The sequence below is a fragment of the Plecotus auritus genome (assembly GCF_963455305.1).
Source record: "Plecotus auritus genome assembly, chromosome: 12".
In the NCBI taxonomy this organism is placed as follows: Eukaryota; Metazoa; Chordata; class Mammalia; order Chiroptera; family Vespertilionidae; genus Plecotus; species Plecotus auritus.
The window spans coordinates 38661349-38679807 of record NC_137778.1 but is presented as its reverse complement, the minus strand read 5'-3'; the positions used below and the strand labels follow the sequence as shown (position 1 = coordinate 38679807).

General features: G+C 47.6%; 2 protein-coding genes across 2 annotated transcripts in view; one reads left to right on the top strand and one right to left on the bottom strand.

Annotated features, from left to right (window-relative positions):
• LRIF1 (ligand dependent nuclear receptor interacting factor 1) overlaps positions 1-18459 on the bottom strand; it is a 74067-nt gene that overhangs the window by 7874 nt on the left and 47734 nt on the right. The gene's annotated exons all lie outside the window — the stretch shown is intronic.
• Positions 12631-13581, top strand: LOC308237207 (olfactory receptor 11A1-like; the record flags this gene model as incomplete). The annotated part of the gene is made up of 1 exon (XM_080647768.1): positions 12631-13581. One exon carries the CDS (start codon positions 12631-12633, stop codon positions 13579-13581), a length of 951 nt encoding a protein of 316 aa, XP_080503894.1.

Genomic DNA, 18459 nt, shown 5'->3' with positions numbered 1-18459 from the left:
CTCCTAAGCTCACAGTGCTCTGCTGTTGCTCTGCAACCCTATGAAGACTGATAAGATGTAGGAATGCCTATTCCATCACAACTTCCAAAAGTTAAAGAGGCCAGGCAGGCACACTTCTGAAACCTCAGAACACAGCCTTGTTTGTATTTGCAGAGTGTCAAACAGGCCCAGCATATAGAAAGTACATAATAAATAAATACTAAGTACTTAATGAACCCAGTCCTACAATAGCGACTACCCTACACTCATAAGAAGAATGTATTTAGCTTTGAGTTAAAGAACCCTCTAGAGTGCCTTTAAAAATTCTAGGTTTATTTTTCCAAAAAAAACCTGAGAAGCCCTAACTGGTTTGGCTCAGTGGATAGAGTGTCAGCCTGCGGACTCAAGGGTCCCAGGTTCGATTCCGGTCAAGGGCATGTACCTTGGTTGCAGGCACATACCCAGTAGGTAGTGTGCAGGAGGCAGCTGATCGATGTTTCTAACTCTCTATCCTTCTCCCTTCCTCTCTGTTAAAAATCAATAAAATATATTTAAAAACAAAAAACAAAAACAAACAAACAAAAAACGAGAAGTCTAGAAGTAAGCAATCCAGAGATGATACCATGGATCAGACACGGTACAAGGACCCAGGCTTGTCTGTATGTTTTTGACCCACAAAACTTAGCATGACGTTCCTTTTCTCATTGCAACATGGTTGCGGGGGGCGGGGGGGGGGAGGCTATTATAGTTGGTTTTTTATATATTTCATGGGAGAATTAAAATTTCTCACTTGTTAATTATGATTAGCTAATTTATTTTATAAGGAGAAACTATTTAAATGGCCCTCTGACTTCTAAAAGATTTTTAAACATTAAAACTCTAGTAAATATAAAACTCCATTATTTTTTTTACTTTGGCTGCTTTTAGTATGATTATAAAATAGTATCACCATTAGGGCATTTTTAGTACAAATCCATAAAAAGTTCAACTTCCTCTGCTTCATCAGTATTTTTGTCATAGTGACCTCAGAGAGAGGAGAGTAATAATAAAAAGAAAAGGAAAGAAAGGAAAGGGGGGAGGAAGAAAAAAATAGCTCTTTATCAAAGCTGCTATTGAAGTCTGAAAAACATTCTAAGACCATATATTTCCAGGAGTTAGACAGGCTAGCCAATGACACCTAGAACAGTCTCTGATTAGAACAATAAATCAGAACACCGTGTTTGGGCTAAGACAAGTGGGGTAAATTCCTGCAACAATTACCTTACTTTTAAAGACCCTGGTTGATGTTTACCAAAATCTTTTGGTTTTAATCTACAAATTGGCCACTGTTTCAAAGAAAAACTTGAAAATGTAAAATTTACTTCATAGCTACAAGGGCAAAAGCTAGGAAAAAAATAGGCAAGAGCACGCTAATAATAAAATTGTTTTAGTCAGATATAGCCAACTGCGTAAAACCACACTCAGGATGAAAGCCTGATTTCACACAGCCCAGCTGTACTTGTGGTGCGCTGTCCATGGTACCGAATGCCCTCTGCCTTTAGGTCCCTTTGATCCAGAAGAGCAGAATCTTTGATCTTTGTGCCTGTCCTAGTTAACACTATGAATACAGTATTGAATTCTACTTTTAGAAAAACTTTTAAGATAAACTTCATCTTCTGATTGTAAGAGTAAAAAAGAAAGAATTCACTCATGAATCCATTTCCTCCAAGCAACTATAAATATCTAGTTTAATGTCCCTCTGGTCTTTTATCTCCACATATTTTTACATATTTGAGACTATTCTGAATATGCAACTCAATTCTGTATATCACTCTTTTTTAAAGTGGCATGCATTTTTTTTTTGTTTCTATAAGTTTTTTGGATACATCTTTTTATGCAGATGCACAATATTTTGCCATGTTCTGTTCCATAAGTGACCAAATCATGTAATTGGATATTATTTTTACTTAAAATATTATTTATAATAAGTAGCTTTAGATTCTTCTCTGAGTGAATCTTCAGAGAACTAGTGAAAAAAATTCAAATACATATGTAAATTATAAGAATGAAGATAAAATTAGAGAATTGCAGAACAGGTTAGTAGTTGTCAGGAGTTAAGGATAGGGTGGAAGTAAAAGGGATGTGGGTATAGGTATAAAAAGGCAACATTAAGAATCCTTATGGCCCTAACCAGTTTGGCTCAGTGGATAAAGCGTCAGCCTGCGGACTCAAGGGTCCCAGGTTCAATTCCGGTCAACGGCATGTACCTTGGTTGCGGGCACATCCCCAGTAGGGGGTGTGCAGGAGGCAGCTGATTGATGTTTCTCACTCATCGATGTTTCTAACTCTCTCTCCCTCTCCCTTCCTCTCTGTAAAAAATCAATAAAATATATATTTTTTAAAAGAATCCTTGTGATGATGTAAATATTCTTTCTTTTGACTGTCAATGGCAATATCATAGTTCTAATATTTTGCTATAGATTTGCAAGACATGTTTCTTGGAGGAAACGGGGAAGGGTACATGGGATCTTTCTATGTTATTTCTTACAAATGCATGTGAATGAACAATAATCTCAAAATGCATAACCTTTGACAAAGGAAAATAAAACGAAATCTGATTTGTTCCTCTGGTGAAGTGTCTGCTCTCCAGTGGTGACCCTGAAGGCGAAGAGTGTTTGGTGGACTTCATCCATGGAGATCAAACTTGCTAAGGCAGCCACGAGCATGCGGTCTCCTGGTTCCACCAGAGCTCAGCACTCAAGAAGGGGGACCTAGAGGTGGCAAGAGTGTGAGGACCTGTGGGGCTCCATTAACTTCTGCTCTGCCTTCTCTCTCTGGCTACCAAACAAGAGGAGAGCATTTTAAAATGTATTTTTTATTGATTTCAGAGAGGAAGGGAGAGGGAGAGAGCAATAGAAACATCACTGATGATGGGCGAATCATTGAGGCTGCCTTCTGCACGCCCCACACTGGGGATCAAGTCCTCAACCTGGGCAGAAATTGAACCATGACCTCTTGGTTCATAGGTCAACACAACCACTGAGCAACACTGGCCGGGAAGGGGAAGAGCATTTTATAGGCTCCCTTTGGCAAAGGTTTCTACAACTTCTGGGAAAGGAAAATGATGACGAGAGGTTTAGAAAGAGAACAGTCAGTTCTTTGGTTATGGTCATATATCGCTTAACGACAGGAATACATTCTGAGAAACGTGTTGTTGTTAGGTTGATTTCATCATTGTGCGAACACCATAGATTTCACTTACACAAACGTAGAGGGCACAGCCTACTACACACCTACGCTATGTAGCCTATTGCTCCTAGGCTGCAATCCTGTACAGCATGTTACTGTACCCTATAGACAACTGTGACACAATGGTAACTATTTGTGTGTCCAAACATATCCAAGGTACAGCAAAACACAGTATGGAAGATAAAGTGTCTGCCTGTGCAGGCTCATGGACAGACAGAGGGAGAGAGAAAGAACACATGCTCATAACCTGTATTACAGTATATTGTTATAGTCATTCTATTGCATCATTAGTTATTGTTAACCGCTTACTGTGCCTAATTTATAAGTTAAACTGTATCCTAGGTATATAGATATAGGAGAGTCCTGTGGTTTCAAGCATCCACTGGGGGTCTTGGGAGGTGTCCCCCATGGATAAGCGGGGACTAATGAATCCACAGAGTCACATTCCCAACCATGTTGAATAACTGAAGTTGATACAGGAGGCTCAAAAATGCTTTTCTTTTCACCCTGTTTATTTTCCTTTTAGAGTTTTTCACCTTTTTAAGACTTGCAGCCCACATTGTCCATGAACTCTTTCCTGAGAGCAAGGCCTCGGTTGTCACTGCTTCTGTGCGGGGCTGTGTGGGCTGAGGGGGATGCATTGAGCTGAATCTGGGCCAGCTGTAGAAGAGATGTGAAGCTCGTATTCTTGAGTAAATGTCTATCAATGGCTTGCCTTCCAGAAAAATAAATGCCTTTTCTTTTTAAGAGTAGAAAATGGTTTCACAATCCCTTAGGCATCGCAGAGCGGCCTTGCTGCAGAGTAAGGAATGGACTTGAACCCTGAAGCAAGCTGATTTATTGCGCCAAAGAAAATCCTCCATGCGGTTTTATCAGCGGTCTTTTACTTTTTCACGAGTAATTTGCCATATTTTAAAAAAATGAACATCAGTAACCACCTTGACCAATATTCAGCTTCTACCGAGGCTCGAGAGCCCTTCCTTCAACTCGACAGCATAACAGTACAATTTTGTGAACCGGAAGAAAAGGTTTGCTAAGATGGAGAGGAGCTCAGTTAGAAGTCAGACATTTGCTCACATATTTATTCATTCCTTTCTTATGTTTAGTTAAGATCTGACTCTGCGCCAGCTCTGGGGTAGACGGTGACTGAAATAGACCGGCTCTGCCCTCCTGGACTCTCTGGCCCAGCCTGGCTCCTGTTCCCCTGCCCGGGTCATTTCGAACAAGTCGCTTCGTCTCGCAAAGCCTGGGTTTTCTCCTTTGTCAGATGGGCCATGTGCAGAGGAGGCGGGAGGGTTACAGGTAACATAGGCGTAGCACATGCCCGGCACAGTGGCCACTCAGCAGATTTCAATCAGGACATCCCGCCCAGAGGCCTCGGGTACTTGAATATTTGTGAGTTCGGTAGTGCCAAACACCACGGTCTCGGGACTCCTGGGTACTAGAGAAAAATAGCCGGATCTAAAGAACAAATGGGGCAGTGTCAATTCACTGGCATTTTGTCGTTGTCTCACTTGCTACACTTATTGGACAGCTGTATTAATGTGTTACTTTGAACAAATCTCTCTCCAGTTCCTTACTGCCTGCCAGTGAATGGTAACTTTCATTCCATAATGTTGCCACTCACACACTTACTGCCAAGAGCAGGACCAAACTCAGTTTCTTTTTTTAAAATCCTATCTAATAAAAGAGTAATATGCAAACTGACCGTACCTCCACTACACCCACAAGCCACACCCACCAGCCAATCAGGAGTGAATATGCAAATAAACCCAACCAAGATGGCTGTGGCCACAGAGAGCAGGAGGGAGGCTTGGCTTTCCCTGGCAATGGAGGAAGCCAAGCTTCTGCAGCCCTGGCCTGCCTTGGCCTCTGCTTAAGGCTACAAAGTTTCAATTATAGAAGATAAATAAATCCCAACAGCAATGGCTGCCGCCACGGAGCAAGCAGGAGCCTTGGCTCCGCTTCAGGCTACAAAGTTTCAATTGTAGAAGATAAATAAATCCCAGATACCAGGGCCTCCGCTTGGGTCACCGGGGGGCATGGCCGGCCTGCAAACCACCACAGGCCCCTTGCCCAGGCCGCCCCACGCCCCAAGGGAATCCCCACCCTGATCCAGGATACCCTTCAGGGCAAACCAGCTGGCCTCCACCCATGCACCAGACCTCTATCCTATCTCATAAAAGAGTAATATGCAGATTGACCATCACTCCAACACACAAGATGGCTGCCCCCATGTGGTCAAAGATCCTGCCCCCATGTGGACACAAGATGGCCACCACAAGATGGCCAGCAGGGGAGGGCAGTTGGGAGGGACCAGGCCTGCAAGGGAGGGCAGTTAGGGGTGACCAGGCCGGCAGAGGAGGGAAGTTGGGGGCAAACAGGCTGGCAGGGGAGCAGTTAGACATCAATCAGGCTGGCAGAGGAGTGGTTAGGGGGTGATCAGGCTGGCAGGCAGAAGCGGTTAGGGGCAATCAGGAAGGCAGGCAGGCGAGCAGTTGGGAGCCAGCAGGGATCGGGTCTAAATGGGCAGTCGGACATCCCTCGAGGGGTCCCAGATTGGAGAGGGTGCAGGCTGGGCTGAGGGACACCCCCCCCCCCGCCGTGCATAAATTTCGTGCACCGGGCCTCTAGTCTATACATATAAAAGGCTAAGTGATCGACTGTCCGTCTGACCGTCGGACCATCCGACCAGCCGGCACATATGACGCACACTGGCAATTTAAAAATGAACGTTGACTATTTTAATTTTATAAACTAGTACTACTAGAGGCCCAATGCACAAGATTCATGCAAGGGGCTCAGCCCTCGCAGCCCCAGCTTTGTCCATAAGGTCGTCCAGACGGTCGTTGTGCTGTTCAGCCATCCTGTCTAATTAGCATATTGTGCTTTTATTATTATAGATATTATATATACTATTTTGACATATAATTTTTTTGCAGTAACAATTACGGCATGAATCTTTCTTCTAATTAATTTCCTTTCAATGTGCATGAACCCGTGCACTGGGCCACTAGTATATATATATATATATATATATATATTTTATTTCCGAGAGGAAGGGAGAGGGAGAGAGAGAGAGAAACATCAATGATGAGAGAGAATCATGGATCGGCTGCCTCCTGCTCGCCCCACACTGGGGATTGAGCCTGCAACCTGGGCATGTGCCTTGACCAAGAATCGAACCAAGAATCGAACTGTGACCTCCTGGTTCATAGGTCAATGCTCAACAATGAGCCACGCCAGCTGGGCTCAGTTAGTGTTTTTAATCAATGACAACAATCCAGAAGTCCCCAAGTTCTTTAGAAACCTAATGAATGGCTTTAACAACGTTCTCCAGGGGTGGGCAAACTTTTTGACTCGAGGGCCACAATGGGTTCTTAAATTGGACTGGAGGGCCAGAACAAAAGCATGGATGGAGTGTTTGTGTGAACTAATATAAATTCAAAGTAAAGGAGTGGAGGGGAGAGCAAGAGAACCGGATAGAACAGCCGGATCCGGCCCGCGGGCCGTAGTTTGCCCACGGCTGTAAATGTGCAATAATTTTACTTCCTGAGGATAGAAACAAATTGAATCTTCCTTCAAAATATTATTTAATCCACCCTAAAACATAACATAATCTCACACATGTTCAACCATGAAAGTTCTTTGCAAAGGTCATCCTAAATACAGAGACGTTATTAAAGTGGAAGCTCAACTCAGGGGAAAGCAAGGGAGAAAGATTTCCTCTCAGGGGAGGGTAGCTTGGTTTCATATCATTTGCAAGACAAACAGCAATTCCTGCCAGAGTCCTGTGGGAAATGCCCACAGCACCTCGTCAGGGGAGAGTACGGCTTTGCCCACAGAGGGGCTGGAGTTGGCGCAGAGGAAGGCGGCTGAAAATTGGGGCCAGAATACACCTGCCCTCCTGGGTTCATGGGTTAAGACAGCCTTCGTTCACTTCGTTTTTGTCAAGTCAAGGACGCAGAGAGGCGTCTTTCTGGATAAAAGCAGGATTCCAAAGGTCTGGCCCAGTTCTCTGAATCCAGGAGAGAGAGACATGCCCTTGTGTCTGTGGCCTGGCGCCCCAAAGTAGGAGGGAACCCCTGGGAGGCACCGGCAGGTAACGCTCACTGGTTCTGCGGGGTACCCTTCAGCTTTGCCCATGTTAAGTCTGTCCTTGCTAGATGAGGCCAGGGGTGCAGGTTCCTAGCGTCCCCAATCAACTATGAGTGTAGCGACAAAACCAAGCTATGTGTCTGTCTGGTTGACTGACAGCAGCTGGCAAAGGTCAAGGGTCCTCACCCATTAGCGGAACGTTGGCTGAACTGACTGGTGAATTCACTGAACACTGAATTCAGCTGAGAGCATGACCCCCTCAGATAGCAGCTGTGTCCCTGTGTGACCTCCCTGGCTTTATTTTTTTGTTAGCAGAAGCAACAAAACCTGTGATTATTCACAGGTAATAGGCTGACCTGATTTTTTTTTTTTTTTCGAAGATGATAAAGTAAAAGTATTTTTACTTTGCTTTGTGATAAACCTGCTCTTTCCTACATTCTTATTACGTGTTTGTGTCCTGGGGAAATGGAATGCTTCCCAATTAGAAGAAAAAAATCACGTGTAAAGGGATGTTAGAAATCCCCAACCCAGTGCTTCTGTCTCCTTTCATTGTCTCCACAAGCTGTTCTCGCTGGACATCTGTGAAGGGGAGCGGTGCCCTCTAAGAGCCCACCTACCTGGGATAGGAGGGAAGGAGGGAGTGGAAGAGAAGGAGACAAGGGAGGAGGGGAGGAAGCCCCACCAGTTACCCAGCACTTACCCTGTGCCTGTGCTGACCGACCCCGACCGGAGTCACGGACCTGCTGCCTGGTTTGGGCTCCAGCAGCGGAGATGAGCCAAGTTAACACAGGAGCAAAGCCCACACGTCTCCTCTTTCAATAATAGATGGTTCAGTTCCTCCCTTCTGCGGAGGAGATGGGGGAAGAGGCGGTGGCTGCGTGCTGGGGCAGGGGGTGAGTCTCTGCTGCCCCCCCACCCCCCCAAAGCCTCCTTTGCACCGGCCGGGAAGCGGCGGAGCAGCTCTGCCCTGAAGGTTACAAGACGCCTTTGCTCACGTGTCTTTGCGGGCGAGCAGGGATGTGAACCCAGGCCTGCGGACTCGCAGCGCCTGTGCTCCTCCGCAGGGTCCTCGGCCTGTCCAGTGGGCCCTCCTTCTTTTCACCTGCTGCCCGTCCTCCCACGTGTTAGTGCACAGCCTGGGCAGGAATGCAGGCCTGGGAGAGGAAGTGGCAGCTCCTGGGAGTGTCCTCAGAAAGGATGTCTGGGTTTTTAAGGGAATAGGCTGGCCTGGTTTTCTTTTAAGATAATAAAGAAAGCACAGAAGGGGCGCCTGGAGCCCGGGCGGTGTGCGCAGTGGCTGAGCATCCACCTATGAACCGGGAAGTCCCCGTTCAATTCCCGGTCAGGGCACAGGCCTGGGTTGCAAGCTCGATCCCCAGTGTGGGGTGAGCAGGAGGCAGCCGATCAGTGATTCTCTCCATCATTGATGTTTCTATCTCTCTACCTCTCCCTTCCTCTCTGAAATCAATAAAAACATATTTTTTTAAAAAAGAAGCAGCAGCAGCAGCGGCGGGAAAAGCAGTCCAGAGGCAGATGGAGCAGCTGTCAGACTTTAAGGGGTGGCTCTCATCAACAGCACAGCAGGCCTCACACGCCCTGAGGTTCACACCTTCCTCCCCTCTGCCCGCCTCTGTGAGATCACGCACACCAGCCGATGGCAGTGTCAGCGGTTAGGAGCGACGGATCCAGGGTGAGTCTGAACCTCGCCTCTGCCGCTTCCCAGCTGATGACCATGGTAAGTTCATGAACCATCTGAAAAGCAAGGACATAAGTGCACCCACCACACAGGTCTGTTGTGATGCGTAGACGAGCTATACATTTTCAGCACTTAGAGTAGCCTGGGATGGAGTAATATCATCATTAGCAGTGTTGGGGTGCAGGGTAGCAGGCAGCCCCCAATAGCCCACAGTGGCATATTGATTATTTTGAATTAAAATTACTTGACGAGCAGCTGGCACAAGGCAGGCACCTTAACCGTCCGGGGTCACCTTGAATGCAGGAAATGGGTCTCCCTGGGAAGGCTGCACTCCTCACTGTGGGGGGGGGTGGCCTGAGACACCTTATTGCTGCCATCAAAAAAGCCAGAGCCTAAAAGCTTGCACCGGCAAACCTGTCACTCCTTTACTAACGCACTGCGCAAGCCCAAACTTGGTGTAACCAGCACCCAAACTTAAGTGTCTTTCTCTCATGGTTTCTTCACAAATTTCTTGTTTGCCTGAAAAATGGAAAAAGCTGGCTGCTCCATCATTTCGGAACAGCAGCATCATTTATGCTCTCCTGTGTGCGTGCATCACATGGCCTTTTCTCTTGTTAACCTGTCTGTTTTTGTGCCAGTGTTATTGGTGCAGCCACCAGAACCCAGGAAGGGCCGAGGGGGAGGAACCCCCTCCAGCAGACACAGCCAGGAGCCCTCTCTCTGGGGTCTTGGATCCTTAGTTGTGCTTTGCTGGGGAGCGGGGACGGGGGGTAAAGATGCCTCTCTCTGTGCCTTCCCCAGGCTCCACGTGGTGAGCTCAGAGTCTGGGCCTCCTCTGGGCACCAGGACTGTCGGTCAGCATGGCATCCAGGTTAGTCCTGTGATCCACTTGCAAAGCTGAAACTGGGGCCCCCCAGATGGTATCTAGGGCACTGGATCTATTTTATTTTATTTTTTATTGAATGTATTGGGGTGATATCTATTCCACACTAATGAAAGGGTAATATGCTAATTAGACCGGGTCAACTGGCCATCTTCCAACTTCCTTCCAGACAAAGCCATGGTGGTGGGGGCTGAGGCAGAGGCAGTTAGAGGTGAGGTCAGGCTGGCAGGGGAGAGCAGTTAGGGGTGAGATCAGGCTGGCAGAGGGTTAGGGGCAATCAGGCCAGCAGGGGAGGGCAGTTGGGGGTGACCAGGCCAGCAGGGGAAGGCAGTTGGGGGCAAGGGAGGGCAGTTAGGCAAGCAGGCAGGTGAGTGGTTAGGAGCCAGTGGTCCTGGATTGTGAGAGGGATGTCCGACTGCCAATTTAAACCAGCAGTTGGACAAACCCCAAGGGGTCCCAGATTGGAGAGGGTGCAGGCCGGGCTGAGGGATACCACCCTCATGCACGAATTTCATGCACTGGGCCTCTAGTTGGTTAATAAAATTATATTGGTTTCAGGTGTGCAATTCTATAAAATATCATCTGTATTGTGTGTTCACCATCCCAACTCAAGCCTCCTTCCATCACCATTTATTCCCCCTTTACCTTCTTCCACCTCCCCCAAACCCCTTTCCCTCTGCTAATCACCACACTGTGGTCTGTCTGTCTGTGTCTGTTTGGAGTTTTGTTTTTACTTAATCCCTTCACCTTTTTTCACCCAGCCCCGTACCACTTCCCCTAAAACAGCTGTCAGTCTGCTCTCTGTATCTATGAGTCTGTTTCTATTTTGATTTTTAGTTTATTTTGTTCATTAGAGTCTGCAGATGAGTGAAATCATATGGTACTTGTCTTTCTCTGACTGGCTCATTTCACTTAGCATAATATTGTCCAGGTCCATCCATGAGGTCAAAAAAGGTAAGATTTCCTTCGTTCTTACAGCCCAGTGGTACTCACGCTGTAAATGTACCACGGCTTTTTTATCCATCATCTACTGACGGGCACGTGGGCTGCTTCCAAACCTTGACTACTGTAAATAACACTGCAATGAACACAGGGGTGCATATATTCTTTCTAATTAAAGTTTTGGGTTTCTTTGGAAGGCGCTGAATTCCTCACGCTCTTACACACACAAACACTGCAGGGTGTGGCAGAAGAAATCGTTGCTAATGCCCCCTTCAAAGTAAGGGCAGTCAGTCCTGGGCGAACTTAAGTAATGTTGGCAGCCCTGGAGAGCAGTGATTTCCCAGGCTTTGTGTCTGTATGCTTTCTGCATGCTAGGCACATGTGAAGTTCTTCATTTAGCAGATGAGAAACTGTCTCAGAAGTTGAACAACTGGTTCGAAGTCTGACTCATAAGGCAGAGCCCCTGGCTTTGTTTAGGGTTGTTGCTACTGGTGAAAACTGCCTCATTATCACACCCACAGGGTGCTCTCTGCCTGCGGTGGGTTTTCCCAGCTCCCCCCACTCACCTGCAGCAGCCGGCCCCTTCCTGGGTAAGGGGGGCAGACCCAGTGCACCGGGGTTGAGAACAGCTAAGTGGTGTGGGGGCAGTTTCTCTGTCTGCCCCGAGCTTAGTGGTGGGTGTATGGCTTGACCCAGGATGGAACTGAGGGGGAGCCTTGGGCTTCCTCATCTCACTGGAAAGAACCGGAGGCTCTTCTACTCAACTGGTCAGTGGCCCACAATACCTTAGGCCAGGGGTCGGCAAACTCATGAGTCAACAGAGCCAAATATCAACAGTACAACGATTGAAATTTCTTTTGAGAGCCAAATCTTTTAAACTTAAACTTCTTCTAACGCCACTTCTTCAAAATAGACTCGCCCAGGCTGTGGTATTTTGTGGAAGAGCCACACTCAAGGGGCCAAAGAGCCATATGTGGCTCGTGAGCTGCAGTTTGCCGACCACGGCCTTAGGCCACCTGGTTCTGAACCTTCTTTTGCCATTTACTGGAGCTCTAGATCTTTGCAATGGCCTGATTTTACTTTTTTTTTTAATTGTGAGAAAAAGCACTCCTGCCCTCGTGTGACACCAGGTTGGGCTGTGACCTAAGAGTCAGAGAATCTCAAATCTCACACTCATAGGATTTTCACGTGATTGGATCATGGAAAACAAAACAGAGTAATAAATGTACCTCTCAACTCACCAAGAGGCTGAAAGGAGAGAAATACATACTAGATGTGCTAGGGACCATTTTCCTAAAGATAAACGTGCTTGAAGTGGGGGAGTGGGGGAGTGGGGGTATCTCCTTTCGGGGAGTTCACAAACCCTGGGGAGCATGCCCACCTTCCTTTCAGATTTTCTTCTGTTCCTTCCACAACTCTCCAGGCTACGGTAGCACATTCAGGAAGGGCATAGAGCGGGGATTCTCCTTCTTTCTTTTTTCTTCCTCCTTTCTCCTCTTTGTATTCCTCTTCCTGTTTCTTCCATCTCCTGCTAACCTTGTCCCTGATGAAGACCAAAAACAAAACAAACAAACAAGCAAACAGGTGGGAGAAGAAGGTGGGGAATTTGAAGTGGTCACAAATTCTTAGTCCAAATTCTTTTGTTTCTCATTTCAGGCCTTGAAAACAAAGATGCTACTTCTCCACCCAAGTAAAAAGAACTTTCAAACACCTGAGTGGGGCATGACCATCATCAACAGGCTCTGTGTGTAAGCCATCCTGTGTGTTTGATCCCGGATGCTCTGCTCCCAGGGAAGCCAAAGGCATGGTGGTCCTGCCCTCGGAGAACCAGACAGCGCCAGTGGAATTCGTGCTCAGAGGATTTTCTTCCACCCGAGAGCTAAATATTTTCCTCTTCCTGTTGTTCCTCGTTTTCTACATCTTAATTGTTTCTGGAAACATCCTCATTGTCCTGCTGGTTTTGTTCAGCCATCACCTCCACACCCCCATGTACTTCTTCCTGGTGAACCTGTCCTTTCTGGAGATCTGGTATACCTCCAACATTGTCCCCAAGATGTTGCTGATCATCATAGCTGAACAGAAGACCATCTCTGTGGCTGGATGCCTGGCACAATTCTACTTCTTCGGGTCCCTGGCTGCCACTGAGTGTCTGCTGCTTGCTGTGATGTCCTATGACCGCTACCTGGCCATCTGTCAACCTCTCCACTACCCCATCCTCATGACTGGCCCCCTCTGTATGTGGCTGGCTGCCGGCTCTTGGCTCTGCTGCTTCCTCCTGACAGCAATCAGTATGGTCCTACTGTCTAGACTAACCTTCTGTGGACCCAATGAAATCGATCACTTCTTCTGTGACTTTACTCCTCTGGTGCATCTCTCCTGCACGGACACCTCACTGACCGAGACCATTGCTTATGCCACCTCTTCAGCAGTGACTCTGGTCCCATTTCTTCTCATCACAGCTTCTTACTCCTGCATTCTTGCCACCATCCTGAGAATCCCATCTGGCACAGGCCGGCAAAAGGCCTTTTCCACCTGCTCCTCCCACCTCACCATGGTCGCAGTGTTTTATGGGACACTGATTGCCACGTACCTTGTACCCTCAGCCAATTCATCTCAACTCTTGCGCAAAGGGTCCTCTCTGCTCTACACCATCATGACGCCCATGTTCAACCCCATCGTCTACAGCCTGAGAAACAGAGACATCCATGAAGCCCTGAAAAACTGCTTAAGGAAGAAGCCAGGTTTCCTCGGGTGAAGCAAAAGGGAAAAGGGCCATATTTGCCCAAGGGTTGATGAACTGGATTGGAGAACCAGTCAGTTAGATTCTTCCTAAAAGGCAACTACCTAAACCAGGAGCTACCAAAGCCAGGTGACCAGATGCCTCTGACTATGGTGAGGACACTGTCGAGTTCTGGCAGCTTCAGGTGAACTGATGTCCCAGAAATGGTCTACGTAGGACAGATTCTGCTCCATCATCCTCAGTAGAGCTGGAGCCTTGTGTTACAGCTCACACCCAGAATGAGTTGGTAAGGCTGGGTACTCACTCATTCAAATATTCATTCGAGGTCTACTCTACCCAGGGCATTGTACCACATCTAAGTCATAAAATAAACAAAAACAGAGGCAGTCTTAGTTCTCACTGAACTCACAGTCAGTAGGGAGAAGACGGACATACATCAAATAGCTAATTTGAAACTACATATATAAATATAAAATTACACTTGTAATTCAAAATTTAAAATAATAAAGTGACCACTATGCACTTTTTAGAATGACCAAAATTCGGAACACTGACAACACCAAATGCTGGCAAGAATGTGGAGCAACTGGAACGCTCATTCATTGCTGCTGGGAATGCAAAATGGTACAGACACTTTGGAAGACAGTTTGTAAGTTTCTTACAAAATGAAACATACTTGGACCATATGATTCAGCAACTGCACTCCTTGGTATTTACCAAAATGAGCTAAAAACTTATGTCTACACAAAAACTACACATGGATGCTTATGACAACTTTATTCATAATGTCCCAAACTTGGAAGCAACCAAGATGTTCTTCAGTAGATGAATGGATAAATAAACGGATACATCCAGACAATGAAATATTATTCAGCATTAAAAAGAAATGGGCTATTAAGCCATAAAAAGACATAGAGGAAACTTAAATGCATATAACTAAGTGAAAGATCAGCCAACCTGTAAAGGCTACACACTCTGTGATCCCGACTACATGACACTCTGGAAAAGGCCAAACTCTGGAGATGGTAAAAAGATCAGTGGTTGCCAGAGGTTAGGGTTTGGGGGAAGCACAGAGGACTTTTAGGGCACTGAAACTCTGTATGATGTTATAATGGTGGATACATGTCATATATTTGTCAAAACCTATGGAATGCACAACACCAAGAGTGAACCCTGATATAAACCATGGAGTTCAGTGATTAGGATGTGTCCATGTAAATTCATTGATTGTAACAAATGGGCCACTGTGGTGGGGGATGTGGATAGTGGGGGAAGCTATGCAAATGTGGGTGCAGAGAGTATATGGAAAATCTCTGTACTTTCCACTCGATACTGTATTCTATACTTTCTCTTGCTGAGAACCTAAAACTACTCTAAAAAAAATAAACTTGCTTAAACATAATAATAGTAATCATAATTATAAGATGTTAATTATACATCAAGAATGCGGAGCCTGGCTGGCATGGCTCAGTGGTTAAGCATCGACCTATGAACCAGGAGGTCATGGTTCGATTCCTGGTCAGGGCACATGCCCAGATTGTGGGCTCCATCCCCTGTGTGGGGCATGCAAGAGGCAGCCAATCAATAATTCTCTCTCATCATTGATGTTTCTATCTCTCTCTCCCTCTCCTCTCTCCCTTCTTCTCTGAAATCAATAAAAATACATTAAAAGCTGAAACCAGTTTGGCTCAGTGGATAGAGCGTCGGCCTGCGGACTGAAGGGTCCCAGGTTCGATTCTGGTAAAGGGCACATACCTTGGTTGCAGGCACATCCCCAGTAGGAGGTGTGCAGGAGGCAGCTGATCAATGTTTCTCTCTCATCGATGTTTCTAACTCTCTATCCCTCTCCCTTCCTCTCTGTAAAATATCAATAAAATATATTTTTAAAAAACACATTAAAAAGAAGGAGGAGGAGGAGGAGGAGGGGGAGGAGGAGGAGGGGGAGGAGGAGGAAGGGGAGGAGGAGGAGGGGGAGGAGAGGTCTTAGGACTTCAACTTAAAAAAGAAAAAATATGTGTTGCTTCAGTTCCTTCCGCTGGAGTAGAATTGGCATGTTCTAATCCTTTGCTCTCTAGGACCTGGAAGTGGAAATGGAGATTTGGGGAAAGGAGGCGGGGCAAAGGGCCCACACCAACCTCCGCCTCCCCTGCTGCTGTGGGGACAGACTCAGTTGGCAGTGGGGGGTCGGGGGGGGGGGAGGGGGGCACTTTAATTAAGTGCCATGTCTTTGCCAGGCTCTCTGCCAGGCTCTTGCTTGGACTCGCTCCCCGTGCTGCTGGCATCGGGCGTGGTGGGCATGTGTTTGTTCTTTGTGCAACTCCAAAGAGCTGAGTCGACTTCAGAGTAGAGAAGCTGAGGTCAGCCTCACGCTGGCAGAGGAGCCTGCCTCCTGGTGTGGCTCCTGCAAGGATGGGAGTATCTCTTGCCTAACTTTCCCTGTTGAAGCTTCCTTCTTTCTTCTGAGTTGAGCAGAGAGATGATGTTGGCCATTCATGGGGGTTCCTCAGTGCCCTGGCTGGGAAATGACACACGCCGTCCTGGGTGTCTGCAAACACTCTCAGGCTGGGCCTTGTGAGGAGACAATTGCCCTGTTCTTGCTCCTCTTGTAAACTAGGAAAGTCAAAGTCCGCTCTTAGTTATCTGTCGGAGACTCATCTGTGGCAGGAGTTCGTGTCCGATTAGCTCAGGCGAGGGCTGGGGAGCTGGATAGCACAGCAGGCCTTGTTCACGGGCAAGTGTACTAGTAAAATCCGGGCGCTGCCACCCAGCCCTTCTCCTCTGTGAAGGAGGAAATGCCAAGCCTGTCTCACGGCCACCAAGCGAGAGCATGGACCGCGCAGTCGGGCCGTAGGAAGAGCTCGCTGAAGAGGAGGCCTTGTGCGGGCCCAGCGTGCTCAGTGGCTGCGCGTTGACCTATAAACCGGGAGGTCACGGTTTGACTCCCGGGCAGGGTGCGGGAGGCAGCCTATCCGTGATTCTCTCTCATCATGGATGTTTCTATCTCTCTCTCCCTCTCCTTTCCTCCCTAAAATCAATAAAACATATTTTTCAAAAAAAAAGGTAACTCTGCTTAAACGGTCCTGTAGCAAGAATTCATGTTTTACATAATAAAGTAATAAACCTGCAGAATGTTTGAGGCCCAGAGAGGATGTATGAATTAGCTAGTCTCTCTTCTCTCGTAGAGAGGGAAGTGGTCCCCCGGGTGAGGGGTGGACTTCTGCTGGTTAATTATAAAACAAAGACTAGAATCTGGCACTTCCGTTTCTGAGTCCAGGCCTCTCTCCCCTGCACCACACCACCTGCCAACTCGGTGGCTCTTCTCCTTGCCCAGGGACGCGTAAGGAACTCCACTGCATACGCCAGGACTCCCTGAGGATCCCTGTCTTCTTATATGTGGCCGGGAGGGAGTGTCATGCATCATCGCACATGCCAGAGCCCTTGACCCTCCTGGCAGCCCCCAGTGCCACGTTGCACCTCCTACGAGCTCACGGACTCCAATCGGGTGGCACAGGCTCAGGATGTTGGTGGCCAGCACAGTGGTCGCAGCTGGGAGAGCACTTCCCCACCCTCCTTCTGCGGGGAAGCCACTGCGCCAGCCTCCCAAATGGGAAGAGGGCTCGCTGGGTGCAGAATGGGCTTCTTACTTCCGCTGAGACGTGCCTCGCAGCTGAAACACAGCCCGGTCCCACAGCTGTCATTAAACCCGACGCCGCCACCGGCAAAGAACCAGCGGTCTGGCCACCTGGACCCGCGGTTTTCCATCCTTAGAGTTGGGCAAAGGTGCCTAAGGAGCCAGCAGAGAGGGGAGGAGGCTGGCCAGCCTGCCCCTGCCCCTGCACTCCCCGAGCAGTTCTGCTTTATCTATCTTATTTATTGCTGTTCTATTTACAACTTCATTTGAATAAAGGCTTCTGCTGCTATATATATAGACAACATACACACATATCTTATTTTAACTAGGCCTTTGTTATAGCTCCCCTTATTTTTCTTTCTGGAAAAATATACAACAACACAGAGGTCCTGTTTGGCTAAATGTGTGTCCTGTGGGGTCCGGGAGAGCTGGTGTGGCCTAGGAGGAGGAGAAGGAGGGGATGTTTAGAGAAGGCCACGGCTCCTGTGGATGGCCTCCCTGCCCTGCATTTATTAAGCCTCTGAGTCTCTGTAACTGACTTCGCTTCTGTAAGTTGCACCTCAAAGCGACTTCTCTTCTGTAAGTTGCACCTCAAAGAGACACTTGCCAATGACTTGCCTGGCTGGGCTTAGGAAGGATGCCTGTGCTTGCCGGGCCCTGGACACCCCCAGTTAGCATGGCCACCCCCTGGTGTGTTTGTTCTTCGAGGCTCAGGAGTGGGTGGCTAACAGAAGGAGGCTCTTGTGGTCCAGATTTAGATGCCTTCTGAGGAGAAGCGAAGGGAAGGCTACACGGCGAACCCAGAGTTCCTGACGTGTCCCAGAGCTGTGCAGTCCTTTGGTGACGGAGCGGAGGGGCTAGAGATGTACAGTCAAGGCTGGAGGGGGTAAGGGGGGTCAGGAGGAGATCATGGCCACTTCCGTGGGTCGATTCCTGGTCAGGGCACATGCCTAGGTTGCAGGTTCAATCCCTGGTCAGGGCATTGATGTTACTCTCTCACATCAATGTTTCTCTCTCTCTCTCTCTCTCTCTCTCTCTCTCTCTCTCTCTCTCTCTCTCTCTCTCGCTCCCCAACAAAAACATATCCTCAAAAACTACCAATCATAGTGTTCTTGGAATAGCATTCTTTGTGACCTTGAGCTTGAGCCCCCAGCTCTGCCATTTCTTAGTTGTATCATCTTGAGCAGGGGTCCTCAAACTTTTTAAACAGGGGCCAGTTCACTGTCCCTCAGACCGCTGGAGGGCCGGACTATAGTTTAAAA